This window comes from Phyllostomus hastatus, unplaced genomic scaffold, assembly GCF_019186645.2.
Source record: "Phyllostomus hastatus isolate PE091 unplaced genomic scaffold, TTU_PhHast_1.1 phas_contig_41, whole genome shotgun sequence".
Classification (NCBI taxonomy): domain Eukaryota; kingdom Metazoa; phylum Chordata; class Mammalia; order Chiroptera; family Phyllostomidae; genus Phyllostomus; species Phyllostomus hastatus.
In genome coordinates, this window is record NW_025333876.1 from 2,959,241 (window position 1) to 2,974,782 (window position 15,542).

The window sequence follows — 15,542 nt, forward strand, 5'->3', positions numbered from 1 at the left end:
TAGTGTTTGTCCCGACTTGGAAAAGGAAAAAAATCAGATTACTTTACCATCAGAGACCATAAAAGAAAGGCCAAACTGCATGAAGAAGTTTAAAATCTTTTCTATATTCTTTTAAAAAGTACACCTGACATCACTCTATCCATTCATCATTTGTTTACATTGCTTGTTGAAGAAGCTAATCTGGCTGGCATTTGTGGTTCTGGGGCCAAATTTCTATTCCAGAAGTCACCACTGCCTCTCTCCCAGTGACAATGTGTAAGTGGATATGTGACTATGTTACCTGAGTGTTCCTTGGGTTGTAATGAATTATACCCTGTTCATGAAAAACTGAAAGAGACCAAAGGGCATATTTCATGTTTTAGAAAATCAAGATTCTACCTGTAAACTTAGGAATGCTTTGCATTCAGTGGGGAAAAACAACTTTCTCTTCTGACTTAGTGCAAACTATTAAGGGAAAAATTCAGAAAAATTTAAGTTAGGGATTGAAATCATGGCGCTTAAAAAATATTTGAAAACAGGTAGATTACAGCGGTTGCCATGGTAGGAGAAACTCCCAGTCTCACAAGAGTTCATTGAAATATGCACTAGAGACAAGCAGGCAAACTGTGCTGCTCCCCCTCTGGATCCTCCCCCACAGGCAGTGCCCCAGCTCAGCAAGGAAGTTTGCCCTGCCTGCAGCAAAGGCCCCCCCTTACAACTTATCATGGGCCCCAGGCAAAGAAATAGGGCCACAATGAAAGAACAGAGCAAAACCTCAGAAAGAGAGCTAAGCAATGAGGAGATAGCCAACCTATCTGATGGAGAATTTAAAGTCCTGGTAATCAAAATGCTCACAGAACTGATTGAGCTTGGTCGAAAAATGAAAGAACAAATTAAAGATACCAAAAATAAAATAAAGCAAAATATTCAGGGAACTGACAGTAACAGGAAGGAAGCCAGGACTCAAAGCAACTTTTTGGAATAAAAGGAAGAAATAAACACCCAACCAGAACAGAATGAAGAAACAAGAATTCAAAAAACATGAAGAGAGACTGAGGAATCTCTGGGACAACCTGAAACATTCTAATATCCAAATCACAGGGGTGCCAGAGGGAGAACAACAGCAAGAAATTGAAGAGTTATTTGAACAAATAATAAAGGAGAACTTCCCCAATCTGGCAAAGGAAATAGACTTCCAGGAAGTCCAGGAAGCCCAGAGAGTCCCAAAGAAATTGGACCCAAAGAGGAACACACCAAGGCACATCCTCATTAAGTTACCCAAGATTAAAGACAAAGAGACAATCTTAAAAGCAGCAAGAGGGGAGGAAAGAGTTGTCTACAAAGGAGTGCCCATAAGGCTATCGGCTGATTTCTCAAAAGAAACCTTACAGGCAAGAAGGGGCTGGAAAGAAGTATATGAAGTAATGAAAGGCAAGGTCCTACATCCAAGATTATTCTATCCAGCAAAGCTATTATTTAGAATGGAAGGGCAGATAAATTGCTTCCCAGAGAAGGTAAAGTTAAAGGAGTTCATCATCACCAAGCCCTTATTATATGAAAAGTTAAAGGGACTTATCTAAGAAAAGGAAGATAAAAAATATGAACAGTAAAATGACAACAAACTCACAACTATCAGCAAATGAACCTAAAAAAATAAAAGAAAGAAAAACAAGGAAACCAAAAACTAAGCAAACTAGAACAGGAACAGAATCAGAGGAATGGACATCTCATGGAGGGATTTCAGTGGGGAGGGGGAAGGGAGGAATAGTGGGAAAAAGGTACAGGGAAGAAGAAGCATAATTGGTAGGCATTAAATAAACAGGAAGAGGTAAAAAATGGTATAGGAAACAGAGGACTCAAAGAACGTATATGTACAACCCATGGACATGAACTAAGGTGGGTAGATGCTGGAGGGTTGGGGGATACAGGGTGCAGGGGGGTAAGGGGGGGGAATTGGGAAAACTGTAACAGCACAAAAAAAGAAATAAAAACAATATGTGAAAAGAAGCATGTGCTGAATCTGAAAGACAGGTTTGCTGATGGGCTTCCACAGCACAGTTTAAAACAATAAAATTTCCTCCAAAGTGTTTATGTTGTGCTAATCTAACCATAATTGCTCTGAGTAGGATTTCATTAAGAAGTAACTTTATTTCTGGCTGACAAGAGCTCAAATAGCAAAAGACTACAGGGCTCGAAAGCTGTGACAGTGGTGCCTGCATCATAAACAGGTGGATGATGGACACCTTAGCAGAAGTGCCGACAGGGAGGCCTGTCTGCAACGGCTCTGAGGAAGCACGTATTGGCAAAGGAGAGGGAGGCGCTAGCAAATTGGAAGATAAGGCCCACTAAGGGAAAGATGTTTTATTAATGTCAGTTCATCCTACATATGTTATAGGTTAGGGTATTTTCAATATATATGTGCCAAACCAGAATCCTTAATAGAACTTGATCCTCTCTCTCTCTCATTCTGTTATAGACCTTTAAAAAAATGTTTACACACGGGAATTTAGGAATGTTCCTTGCAATGAATCTGCATTAGGGCAAACAAGCAAGGGGCTTGCCTGAAAAAGAGAAGTTTCATATCCCCAAGGTTTGTTTTATATTCATCATATAGCAATTAACATATCACACTAAGAGGAGTAACACCATGTTATTGAAAACATGACTTGATAATACCCAAGTGTGAGTATTAAATGCTAGATTAAGTAATAAAAATACTGATCCTTGATTAGGACCCTTCTTGCACAAGACATTGTTCTAGTGCCTTCCCTAGATCCCCTCACTTCCTAACGATCCTGTGAGGTGGGTACTGCTGTAATTTCTCCCATCTCCAAAATGAGGAAAGTGAGGAAACTTGCCAGTTTGCCCAGCAGGTAAGTGTTGGGTGGTAAGAAGTCATGTGGTAAGAAGTCACGTGGGGAGGCCTGGGCCACCACAGTGGGCTTCCTCCCATGCAAACTGGACAATTCCAGAAGGGTGGTGGGAGCACTGAAGGAGCAGACAGGACATGGGCCCTTACTTCCAGGAACCTCAGGCTTTTCTTCCATTCTGTGTAGAAGTTAGACTCCTCTGCTGTTTCCACTGGGACATACAAGGCTTTTTTATTTCTTGGCAATGATACACAGATGTAATAGAAGCCCAAACCTGTCTCCGATGGGCTGCATTGAGGACTTAAATTAACAATATGAAAGAGTGAATGCAAAGGAAGAAGACAGGGAGACACCCCCATCACATTTCGGTACTCAGGATCCATAGGTGTTACTGGAAATCACTCTAAACTCCTACTGATCACCACCACCACTGCACCACACACATCCAGAGTTGCTGCTTTGTGGTGGACAGCCTTAACTTTTCCTCTTAAAACTCTGAGCTCTCAGTATTCAGTAGTTTTTCATTTTAGGAGCTTTTATCCAATTCTTAGTATTAGTGTACTCCTGAACTCCTACTGCTGGTGAATTAGCAGGGCTGTACAAAAGCTCTAACTTTTGTTTTTATTAAATTCTAGCCTAAATCTTTTCCTTCTCTTCACGCACAATTTACAACATAATAGGAAGAAACATCTCATTTATAACATTCTTTCCCTTTTTTCCCTCCTAAGAGGCTAAGTTTGGATGCCCAGCAGGAGAAAAGCCTTTTGTTACCAGGAACTCCCCAACTCCACCAAGGACGGGAGCGTGGAGAATCACCCGCCCGGCAGTTCTGTCTTTAGCAACAATCTGATCAACCACTCTGCCAAGTTACTAATTTGTGTAAGCAGTAGAATTGCTCTTTCTCACACCGGCAAATACTTGGATATGTGGCAAATACAAAACCTTTCATGGTTTTAGTTCTTCCATTATTCACATAGATTTATGCTTAAGACATTATCATTTTATTCATTTAGATACATGCACAGGTATAACTTCTAGCTCTTATGCTTTATACTAAAAGGATGTTATTAAAAGCCCACCAGGGAGCCCAAGTGTCTATAAGAGAAGTATTCTACAGATATAAAATATCAAAAAATTCATTATGCTGATTTTCAGTAAAAATCTTCTGAGAATAGCATCGCTCAGCTTTACCTTTTTTAAAGTGACAGTGATGTTGGGTGATGTGACTCGGCAGGGAATGACGAGCCCCCGTCCTTCAGTCATGTATATCGTTTCAGGTATTTCACTGTGCATCTCCAAGAAAGGTCTACTTGTATCTGAATGAGAAGAAAACAGAGAAATGTACACATATATAAGTGATCATACTGCAAACATCTAGAGCTTGTAGCTGGTGAGGCAATATGGACACAACCATAGTACATCATGCCCCTAATGTAACCTGCAAGTTCACGTCTTTGTTCCTGAAGCTGGCTCTCTGTGGTTCTGCCCAGAAAAAGAATGCTTCTCTAATAAATTGAATTACTTTTTTTCAGGAGTTGGCCTTCCATTAGCTTGACTTGATGGCTTGATATGCAATTGTGACATGAGGAGGGAGGGGGTTGTTTAGACCACTGTGAGGAAAAGCCATAAAAATGCAAATTAGAGAGAAAAGACACTATTCTGCATAAACTTCTCACCACAGCTATGCTAAGTGCCTCAGGAAGCCCCTCCAGAGCCTTTGTGAGAAGTCAAAGGAAGGTACTACTATCAGATGTCTTTGGAGCACACGATGACACAGATAGAGGCGATGGAAAGGTGTCAAGTTGAAAAGGGGATTAGCATTTGAATGACCAAAGCTTGACTTAAAGGTTTTTTAAACCTTTCCCTGCAGCCTAACAATGAATTTGCAGGTCTGAGCTACTTAGGGTGTGGGGGAGAGGCTGGAGAAGCTGTGGTGAATACTGTATTGATTCCATACGAGTAGTAGGTCTTTTTCTTTAGTGTGCACCAGTTCTGTACTTGGTCATATTTTCTAACAGAAAATACCAGCAAGTGCATGCAAAGAGGTCAGAAAAAGTCTTTAAATCGTCACCCTTTAAAGGATGGCATTTGGCCAGTCTCAGAGGTCATTAGGAGTAAAGACACCTGTTCAGCTTCGCTTTAGTTCCTCTGGGGAAAAGGATGAGCATCAGATCTTATTAGAAACATCCTCATATGTACCATGACCTTGCCCTCGGTAATCCATTGACAGTGCTCTCTCAGGAGTTACTATGTTCCCATCTTCTCCTCTTGGTTTCAGCCTGAGATGCCCAGATGGAAAAAAATCCTATGTTAACTCTCTCCATCTGGACCTGAAAGAATTAATTAGGCCCTCCTCACCTGCTTGCTGGAGTGGAAGAAGCTCATTCTGGATGCTGAGTGGAGAATGAATTGGAGAAACAAGAATGGTGAGTAGACAATGGTTACCTAGACCCAGTGGTAGCTCCAGAGATTGTTATGGGTTGAACTGTGTTCCCTCCCAAAATGATAGTTTTAAGTCCTAACCCCTAGCACTTCGGCATGTGACCTCATTTGGGACAAACAGGATCATTGCCTATGCAATTACTTCAGTCACGTAAGGTGGGCCCCTGGTCCAATATGACTGGTGTCCTAATAAAAAGTTGGCCATTTGAAGACAGACATACAGGGGATAATGCCATGTGAAGCTTTAGATCCAGGAATGCCAAGCACAGCCAGTTCCCACCAGAAGTTCTGAAGAGGCAGGAAGGATGTTCCCCTTCAGGTTTCAGGGGAACACGCCCCTGCTGACACCTTGATTTTGACCTCTAGTTTCTAGAATGTGAAACAATAAATTCCTGTAGTTTTAAGCCAAAAAAGGAAAAAAGTGCCACTGTGACATTGTTGTAGCCTGCTGAGGGTGGGATGGTTTAAAACACACTAGAGAGGGCCCTCGAGATACCCTACCACCACAGACCAGCTTGTTTGTCGCTACATCCTACATCATTCGTGCTTGTCCTCTGGGAAACCTGGCAGGCCATCCCCTTCCTTGGACCCTCTCTGCCCCAGCTGAGGGGCCTTCACAACACCCCCAGCATTCTCTCATCACAACAATACACTGACAGTGAATTGGCAGCTCACTTCTGTGGCTACATATTGGGTGATGAATTCCTACAGGAGAGGAAATAGAGGACAAACTGCCCCAAAGTGTGTTAAATGAATGAATGAGTGGGCCAATAAGTGAATGAAGGGCTGTCCAACGCCATCATTTTATCGATGAGAAAACAGAGGTGTAAACAGATGAAATGAGTTGTGAGCAGAGCTAGGCCTGGAGGCCAGCTTCTCCTTCAGCAGCAATCTCCAGCCTTCTCCCGAGGGAGGGCTCCCCCGCAGGAAGGGATGCAGGAAGGGATGCAGGAAGGGATGCAGGAAGGGATGTAGGTGGCGACTGTTTTTCAGAGATGGGGCTGATTTCCCCACTAACCCTTTCCCCTGAAAGGAGCATGTCATACTATCTAGAGTTAGAGAAATTCTGAGAAGAGGATGATCAGCAGGAGGCAGGGCTGGACTGCAGCTTTGGGGCAGGCCCATGCAGAGGTGGAGAGTCAGGGGGAGGCAGACAGACCACTGTGTTTCAGAGCACATGCTTTACAGTCTGGTCTGAACCCTCGTTCTGCCCCTTCCTAGTCGTGAGACCTTGAGCAAATCATTTTGCCCTCTGTGCCTCGCTCATAATATCTTCTTCAAAGTGTTATAATGAGGCTTATGTGAATTAATATATGCAAAGTGCTTAGAATGGTGCCTGGCAGGTAGTCAGTACCATATATGTGTTAGCTGTTACTTTTCTTCTATTATGAGAAATTTGAACTTATGTGCAGAGGGGGTTAGATTACATGAAAATCGCAAATTATACTGGTGATCTTAACTATTAAAAGCAAAAATATATATTCATATAATGGCACCAAAAAACCCCCAAAATGTACACACTAAAGTGTTAATGATTATCTTTGAGTAGTGGCTTCATGGGTTATTTTCTCATTTACCTTCTTCTGTATTTGCCAGATTTTCTAGAAATTATGTATTATTTTATAAAAACATGTTCAATTATTGGATTTAAGTCTCAAATTATAAAGCACCATCCATTTTTACTTGAGGAACACTATAAAATTTGCATTTGGTTTACTTTAGTTTTGTCCAATATACTAGAATGAGACATTAAGTATCATAGCTAACAGTTACATGCCTGTTAGGAAAGCTTAATGTGTGAAGTAGCATATGCAGAGAGGAAAAGTTAATTATACAGGGACAAAAATTCATTATCAACACAAAATTACTCCCCTTAACAAAGTTGCTTAGCTAGTCATTTGGGCAGAGACTATCGGGATTTGATCATTTTTTTCCTTCCCCCTGTGAGTCTATATTGTTGTTTCCTTTTGTTAGTTGCAAGGTACACACAAACACCAGGAAATGGTTTAATTCATGTTACTAAACTGTAAGTGAGTCACATTTAATTTACTGTCTCCTTAAGCAACCATTTTTTGACCAAGGACACTGGCATTGAATTTCCTGCAAGAAATAGTAAACATCAGTGTAGTCATTTCTAGGCTAACGAATGCCAATCCTAAATGAAAACAGAAGCAGTTCATTCAAAGGGCCTTTGGATTTCTTCTTTCCCTTTGCCACTTTGGATCCCCCAAAGTCTTGAATTTTATTACAGTTATTGGCCTTTAAAAATCAATACCAATTTCAGCACTGGGCCCACTGTAACTCTGTTCAAAGGTGTCAGAACTTCAACGAGCTGTACCCATCCTAATATAATTCAAAACACATCATTTGTATCCTATATAGTGGCATTATAAGCCATTTGCAAGTGAGTTCATGGTTATAGACACCTGTATATACATACTCACAAACCATATTCTCTGGGCTTAATAGTATATTTCCTTTGCAGTTTACTTCAAGGGAGGGCTAGGAATGAATGTGCCTGGCATACTGAGTACAAACATTTTGTGTTTGCAGGACCATAGACACAGAGGGGGTCATGGTTCCATTAATATCACCCGTGAATCCACTTTTTACTCCCATAGAATACAGTTATCTTTGTCACAAAATTAAAAATGAATTCCAAACCCAGCCACCACTGCAGAGTGGTTTCCTGACACCAAGCTGGCTAGTTATTGAAAGAGTGAAGAAGAACTTCCCCAAAGATTGCCAGTGTCCCAGTGATGCAGACACATTGTCACCAGGGACCCATGCCAACACACAGCTAGGTAGAGGCCATGCCGCCCTCCCCTCTCTGAACTCGTGGAGCTCAAAGCAGAGACAGGAAACTGGCACAGAATATGAGGTTTTCTCATGCAATGAGAGTATCTGGGCTCTCATTCCTCAAAACAAGTGGACTCAGACCAGGAAAACATCCAACAGGAACCCTTGCTCAGGAGGGCATTACATCTATTTTTTTTATGCTTTCTTTCTTCCTTTTGAAGCCTGTAATCACTGTGGCCAGGAGGGCACACAGACAGAGGTCCCAGTGTGCCATCCTCATTCCGCTCCATCTCCCACTGGCCTCACATGGTAGTTCTACTGGGCTCAGACCAGGTGATAACCCAGAGAGCTCCGGGAGCTTTTCTGACTTCAGGGGTTCAAAAGTGAGTATCTTGTTTCCTAGCACTTGTTTATTCCTGATTTCTTTTTCCTTTAATTTCATTTTCCTTACCTTTAGTCACTGTCATGAGGACTCCTAGTTATTTTAAAAGAGGATGTGATTTAAATTTATTGAGGATGAAATGAAGAGGACAAAGAACTAATTCAATCCCATGAACAGAGTTCCATCCATGCTCAGGAGTCTTCATATCATGCAGGCCCTTGTGTTGTGAACCACGTCCAGTGCCCCAGGAGAGTCTGCTGACTGGTGAAGTATTTCATTTGAAATGTGAGTCAAAGAAGAGGAAAAGAGGCAATTTCTTCACTGACTTACCCTGCCCCTCAAAACCTTTGAGAATTCAAAACAGGGCTTTGGAGCAGCTATAGGAAAGCTGTAGTAGTTACACTAATATCAGAGAAGATAGACTTTAAAAGTAGAAATGTTACTAGATATAAAGAGGGACATTTTATAATAACAATAGAGTCGATCAACCAGGAAGATATAATTATAAATACATATTCAGCTAACAACAGAGCACCAAAATACATGAAACTAAATGGACAGAAATAGACAATTCAATGATATTAGAAGACTTTAGTATCCCACATCCCTTTCAGTAATGTATAAAACATCTACACAGATTGAAATGGAAGTAGAGAACTCCAACAACACTAATAACCACCTAGACCTAACTGACATTGCTAGAATGTTCCACCCATCACAGCAGGATATACATTCTTCTTAAGTGCACATGGAATATTCTCTGGGATAAACTACATGCTAGGCCATTATACAAAACTCAATAAATGTAAAAGGCTGGAAATAGTACAAAGTATGTTCTCCAACTACACTGAAATGAAATTAGAAATAAATAACAGAAAGACACTTAGGAAACTCACAAATATGTGGAAATTCAACAACATATTCCTAAATAACTAATGAATAAGAAAATAATCAAAAGGAAATGAAAATATGTTGAGATGACTGAAAATGAAGACAACACACCAAAACTTATAGGATGGAGGTAAAACAATGTTTAGAGAGAAACTTACAGCTGTATACCAAAACTGACAAAGGAGAAAGATCTCAAATCAATATTCTAATCTTCCACCTTAGAATTCTATGCAAAGTCCTGGCTGGTGTGGCTCAGTGGGTTGGGTATCATCTCACAAACCAGAGGGTTGCTGGTTTGATTCCTGGTCAGGGTACATGCCTGGGTTGTGGGCCAGGTCCCTGGTTGGGGGCATGCGAGAGGCAACCAATAGATGTCTCTCTTGCACATTGATGTTGCTTTCCCTCTCTTCTTCCCTTACCCTCTCTCTAAAAATAAATAAATAAACAACAACAAATTAAAACTAAAGGAAGCAGAAGGGGGGAAATAAAAGATCAGAGTGAAAGTCAACAAAATAAAGAACAGAAAAACAATGGAGAAATATCCATGAAACCCAAAGCTAGTTCTTTTAAAAGAGAAACACAATTGATAAACCTTTCGCCAGGCAACTCAAGGAAAAAAGAGGGAAGACAAATGAATAAAATCAGAAATGAAATGGTAGACATTGCTACTGACATTATTAAAATAAAAAAACATTATAAAGGAATATTCTATTTGTGTGCCTTCAAATTAGATAACAGATGAAACAGGAACGTTTCTAGAGAAACATAAAACTAACTCAACAAGAACAGATGACCCAACTAGACCTATAAGTAAAGGGATTGAATTAGTAATTAAACTGTCCACCAAGAACAGCCCAGGCCCAGATGCAAGTGAATTCTATCAAGTGAACTAATACCAATCCTTCACAAACTTTTCTAAAAAACAGAAAGGAAGAAAAAACTTCCTAATTCTTTCTATGAGGTGATTATTATCCTGAGACCAAAAAAAAAACAAACAAACAAACTACAGATCACTATCTTTTATTAATATGGATGCAAAAAAATCAAGAAAATACTAGAAACCTGAATATATAAAAATAATTTTATGCCATGACTAAGTGGAGTTTGTCCCAGGAATGTAAGAATTGGTTTATCATCTAAAAATTAATCAATGTCACTAATATATTATATCAATAGAATAAAAACCAAACACCATATGATTATTTTATTAGACACAAAAGAAGCATTTGACAACATTCAAACCCACAAGACAAAAGCACTCAACAAACTAGGAGTAAAAAGGAACTTCTTCAATCTTATAAAGGGCCTCTACAAAAAAAGAATTAACAACTAACGTCATACTTAATGGTGAAATACTGGACACTTTCCCCTTAAGATTAGGAACAAGATAAGGTTCTCCACTCTTGCTACTTCTATTCAACATCATACTAGAGGTTCAATCGCTATTATAAATAACATTTCAATAAATATTCTAGCCAGTGCAATTAGGCAAGAAAAAGAAATAAAAGGCATCCAGATTTGAAAGAAAGAACTAAAAGACTGTGTCATCTGAAAATAGAGAAAATCTTAATAGATTTAAATCTATTTTAGACACAATCTTGCATATAGAAAATCCTGAGGAATTCACTAAGAAACTATTAGAGCTACTAAACTAGTTCAGCAAGATTGTAGAATCCAAGATCAATGTACAAAATTGAATTCTATTTCTACATACTTGTAATGAATAATCTGAAAATAAAATTAAGAAAATAATTCTATTTACAAATAGCATCAAAAAGAATAAAGTATTTAGGAATATATTTAACAAAAGAAATGTAAAACTGATACTTTGAAAACTAAAAAAATTGTGATAAGAAACTAAAGGATAAATAAATGAAAAAAATGTTTATAGTTTGGAAGACTTACTAATGTTAAGATGATCTATAAATCCCATGCAGTTTGATCTATAAATTTCACACCATTCTTATCAGAATCCCAGCTGACTTCTTTGTAGTAATTGACAAGCTGATTCTAAAATTCAGAATTGCAAGGAGCCAGAATAGCTAAAACAATCTTGAAATAGGAAAACAAAGTTGGAGGACTTACATTTCTCAATGTAAAAGTTATTATTAAAACCATAAACCATAGTGATTAATTAAGACAGTGTGGTATTGACATAAAGACAGACATATAGATCAGTGGAGTGGAACTAAGAGTCCAGAAATAAGTCCATGAGTCTAAGGTCAGTTGACTTTCAATAAGGGTGTCAAGACCATTTAATGGGGAAAGAATAGTCTTTTCAACAAATCACGTTGGAGCAACACCACAAAACAATGGATTTGGACTTTCACATCACACAGAAATATTAACTCAAAACGTAAATCAAAGACCTAAATGTAAGAGCTAAAACTGTAAAACTCTTAAAAGACACCAAAGAAGTAAATCTTCAGCTCTCGGTTTTGGCATTAGAGTCTTGTATATGATACAAACAACAAAAGAAAAAATAGATCAGTTGGACTTTATCCATATTTAAAACTTTTGTGCTTTAAAAATTAACAAGAAAATGAAAAGAACCATAGAATGAGAGAAAATGTTTGCAAATTATGTATCTGGTAAGAGATCTGTATCTAGAATATATAAAATATACTTACGTGTAGAATACACTAAATTTTAGATATAAATATATATATAATTTCTCTCTATATTGTACATAAAATATATTTATAATATGATTATATAAAATCTATTAATACTTAATAGATGAGAGACTGCTTCACACCCATCAGGAGGGCTAGAAGAGAAGGAGATCCAATAGCAAGTATTGATGAGGATGTACAGGAATTGGAACCCTCAGTCATTGCTGGTTTGTGTAAAATGGTACAGCCACTTTGAAAGAGTCTGGCAGTCTCCAAATGGTTAAGCAGATGGACGAGCAATTCTCTGCCTATGTATCTACCCAAGAGGATGAAAATTCATGACAGGATTATCTATAATAGCCAAAAGGCGGAAACTACGCAAATGTCCATGTACTGATAGCTGAACTGTAGATCCTCAGTGGAATATTCATTATCCAGCAATAAAAATATAAACTACTGATAATGGTACATCATAGACAAACCTCAAAACAATATGCTGAATGAAAGAAGCTAGCAAATATTTATATATTTTATTTATATGAAAAAAACGAGAACAGGCAAATCTATAGGGACAGAAAGCAGATTGGTGGTGGCTTAGGGCTGGGAGCTATGGAGGGAACAGGGCAACAGCTAAAGTGTACTGGGGCTCCTTTTGAGATAATGAAATGTTCTAAGACTGGCTGTGGTGGTGGTTGCATACATCTGTCAATATGCTAAAAACAATTATACTGTATACTTTAAATAAATTGTATGGCATGTGAATTATACCTCAAAAATCTTATACTGAGGAAAAGAGAAAACTTTGGGCTCTTTCTTAGAAGAGGTGACCCACTGTTTTTTGAGCTGCAGTAGTTCCTGGAGATCATTTAGTACAGACTCCTCACCTTACGGGTCTTTTCAACTTTCTCTCCCACTCCCCTCTGCAACTGGGTGGGCCACTCACAAAAAATCAGATCTTCCCCTGTGACAAAGTCATCCTGATTGCAAATATGTCCCTTCATTCCCCTTGGCAGCCCCAGGTCAGCCAGAAACATAATGAAGTATACCCGTCTTCCTTTAGATGGGAAGTTATTTGACAGATGTATCTGAGTATTATAGTCCACACTGAGTATACAATTAAGTATTTCCTAGTGAGTTATCATGATGATCCAAATGAATATCATAACACCTCAGCTGTAACTCACCACTAACCCTAAAAATACAGACACTGTCACCATTAGAGGTGAATCAGTATCAGGATTCAAACATGAATAATCCCACTACAGCTGACACAGGAATGTCAGTTGTCTGCTTCTGCCCTCTGGACAGAGAGTTTACACAATATTTCTATTAGAGCAAAGTACATAGAGAAAGCTCTTTATGTTTCAAACTCTAGAGGCCATCCTAAACTAAAAGGAATTAAAAAATGGTATAAAATAAGAAATTCCTCTTTCTAAAAACGCTGTTTGCCACCTCCCTGCCCATCTTCAAAATAGAAACATGTAGTTTTGCCTTGAAGGCCCTGGCCCACTTATAACAGTGGATGGGATAGAAAGGTAAGGGGAAAGGACAAGAGTTAGAAAGGAGAGAAGAGAACAGGGACAACGGGCCACCCTCTCTCCTTCCTCTCACATCTTCCACTCCTTGAAATGTGCGTGGCTAGCAGCAGGTGACCAGGGTGACAGGCCGGACACATGGCACATAGTCAACTGATGTTTATGGAGAAGATATCAGATGAAGTAAGTAGTAAAAAAAAAGTGAAAGAAAAAGGTGAAATTAGGACATATCATGTACCCAGCATTGTGCATAAAGCATAGGCCACTAACTCAACATCTTTACAGTCTAGCTGCATGGTCAACTCTTACCTCCCACACGCATCTGCTTTCATGCTGACTAGAGGAAGAGGTGAGTACTGAATTCTGCCTTGAAGGAGAATAGGACAGCATTTTTACAAACTTACAGCTAAGATCAGCTAAGAAGTTAGTTGAAGATCTAAGTGAGAGTAGACGCTGGGTAGACAGTAGCTTAGCTAGAAGATCAAGCAAAGAAGGTCTCAGACTTTCCAGGCTTTGTGGAACTTTGCTCCATGGGCATTCACATAAAACTGCTTAGTCGATTTCTATGTTCACCAAGTGAATGACCTCAGTCATATCTTCATCTTGATTAAGTAAAGCATCTCAAAAGGGAAGAGGAGAAGAGAAAGACAGGACAGAAGGTAGATAGGAAGATGGAGAGGGAGGGAGAGAAGAGGGAAGAGAAGATGGAGAGATGGATGGGTGGAAGGAAGGAAGGGAGGGAAGGAAGAAGGAAATGAAAGAGAAAGGAAAGGAAAAAGCAAGGAACTCTGATCAACTACTATAACTTTTTCCTTCCACTGCCAAGATTTTTGGCCATGTCCCAAGTCCTATTATTCCCAGTTCTACCTCTGAATCATTAAATTTTTAAGGTACTTTAAAGATACCCTAACACTGCCTCTTATATTACAGAAGAGGAAACCGAGGCCCAGAGAGAAGGAGAGACCTTCCTATAAGCACAGGAATGGTTTCAATGGCTGAGCCATAAGTGAATTCTGGTTTCCTGATCCTAGACCATTCTCTCTCCACCACACCAAAACCTGGTCTAATCCTTTTAAGGACTTGGGAGTGACAACTTCATCTTCAAATACCCACATCAGTGGGGGAACTGGTGGCACAGAGACAGGTTTAACATGGGATCTTCTGACAGAACTTAGAAATATGAAATAACAGACTTATAAAGTAATTCTCACTATTAAAATCAAGCTTGAGTCACTGGGCCCTCTGCCTAGATCTTTAGCTATAAGGTGCTGGGGACTCTTGGGTGGGGAGGTCTCTGAAAACACCTGAGAACCAAAAGCACTCAAACCAGAGAAAGTCCTGTTTTATGGAGACTAGACATAAAATGCCTTCCAAGGGTGCAGGGGCTTGGTCAGACTCCAGCCGGGACACAGGTTCCCTCAGAGCATAGCCTCCACACTTCCCACGAGAACATTTCCGCCAGAGTGTGTGTGTGGTTGGGAGCCAGGAGTCAGGGTTCTGCTGAGGTCAGGACCTGTGGCTCTGATGCCCCGTGCCACTGTGGGTCTCTGGCTGGGGCCCAACCTTCCCATCTAGAAAATTAGACAGGTACTTTCCTACTCCTGAGCTTACGATTGCTTGTGCATTCGCTAAAATGTTCACATGGGTATAGCACAATGCCATCCCTCTGGAGACCCGGCAAGGAGGACACAGGAGTGGAGCAGCAGGATGCGAGGCCGTTAAGAGTGGGGGCAGTTGAGAATGTGAGGGCCGTGATAAAGGGGCAATCCTTGCATGCTGCAGCCAGTTGTTGCCAAGTGGGAATTTGGGCCAATGTAACTAGAGTTTCAAAACTTTAAGACAATTGTTAAATACTGGCAGCCAAAAGCACTATGCCTGCCAATCAAAACATATATTAGCTGAATCTGGCCCAAACAGTTTCAGTTTGCAGCCCTGCATCATGCTCTACCACCCCCCACTCCATTTTATTCTGCACACAAAGCTCGGACGGAGCTGGGATGGAAGCCCAGGCAAGGCCATGTTGGAAAGA

The 15,542-nt window shown here is 39.9% G+C and overlaps 1 protein-coding gene across 1 annotated transcript in view; it reads right to left on the reverse strand.

Annotated features, from left to right (window-relative positions):
* The window catches only part of FLT1 (fms related receptor tyrosine kinase 1), a 188,434-nt gene that overhangs the window by 134,227 nt on the left and 38,665 nt on the right, over positions 1 to 15,542 (reverse strand). Inside the window, exon 4 of the mRNA XM_045844753.1 lies at positions 4,041 to 4,165. Coding sequence (XP_045700709.1) covers positions 4,041 to 4,165 — 125 coding nt within the window. The remainder of the gene's footprint in view (positions 1 to 4,040; positions 4,166 to 15,542) is intronic.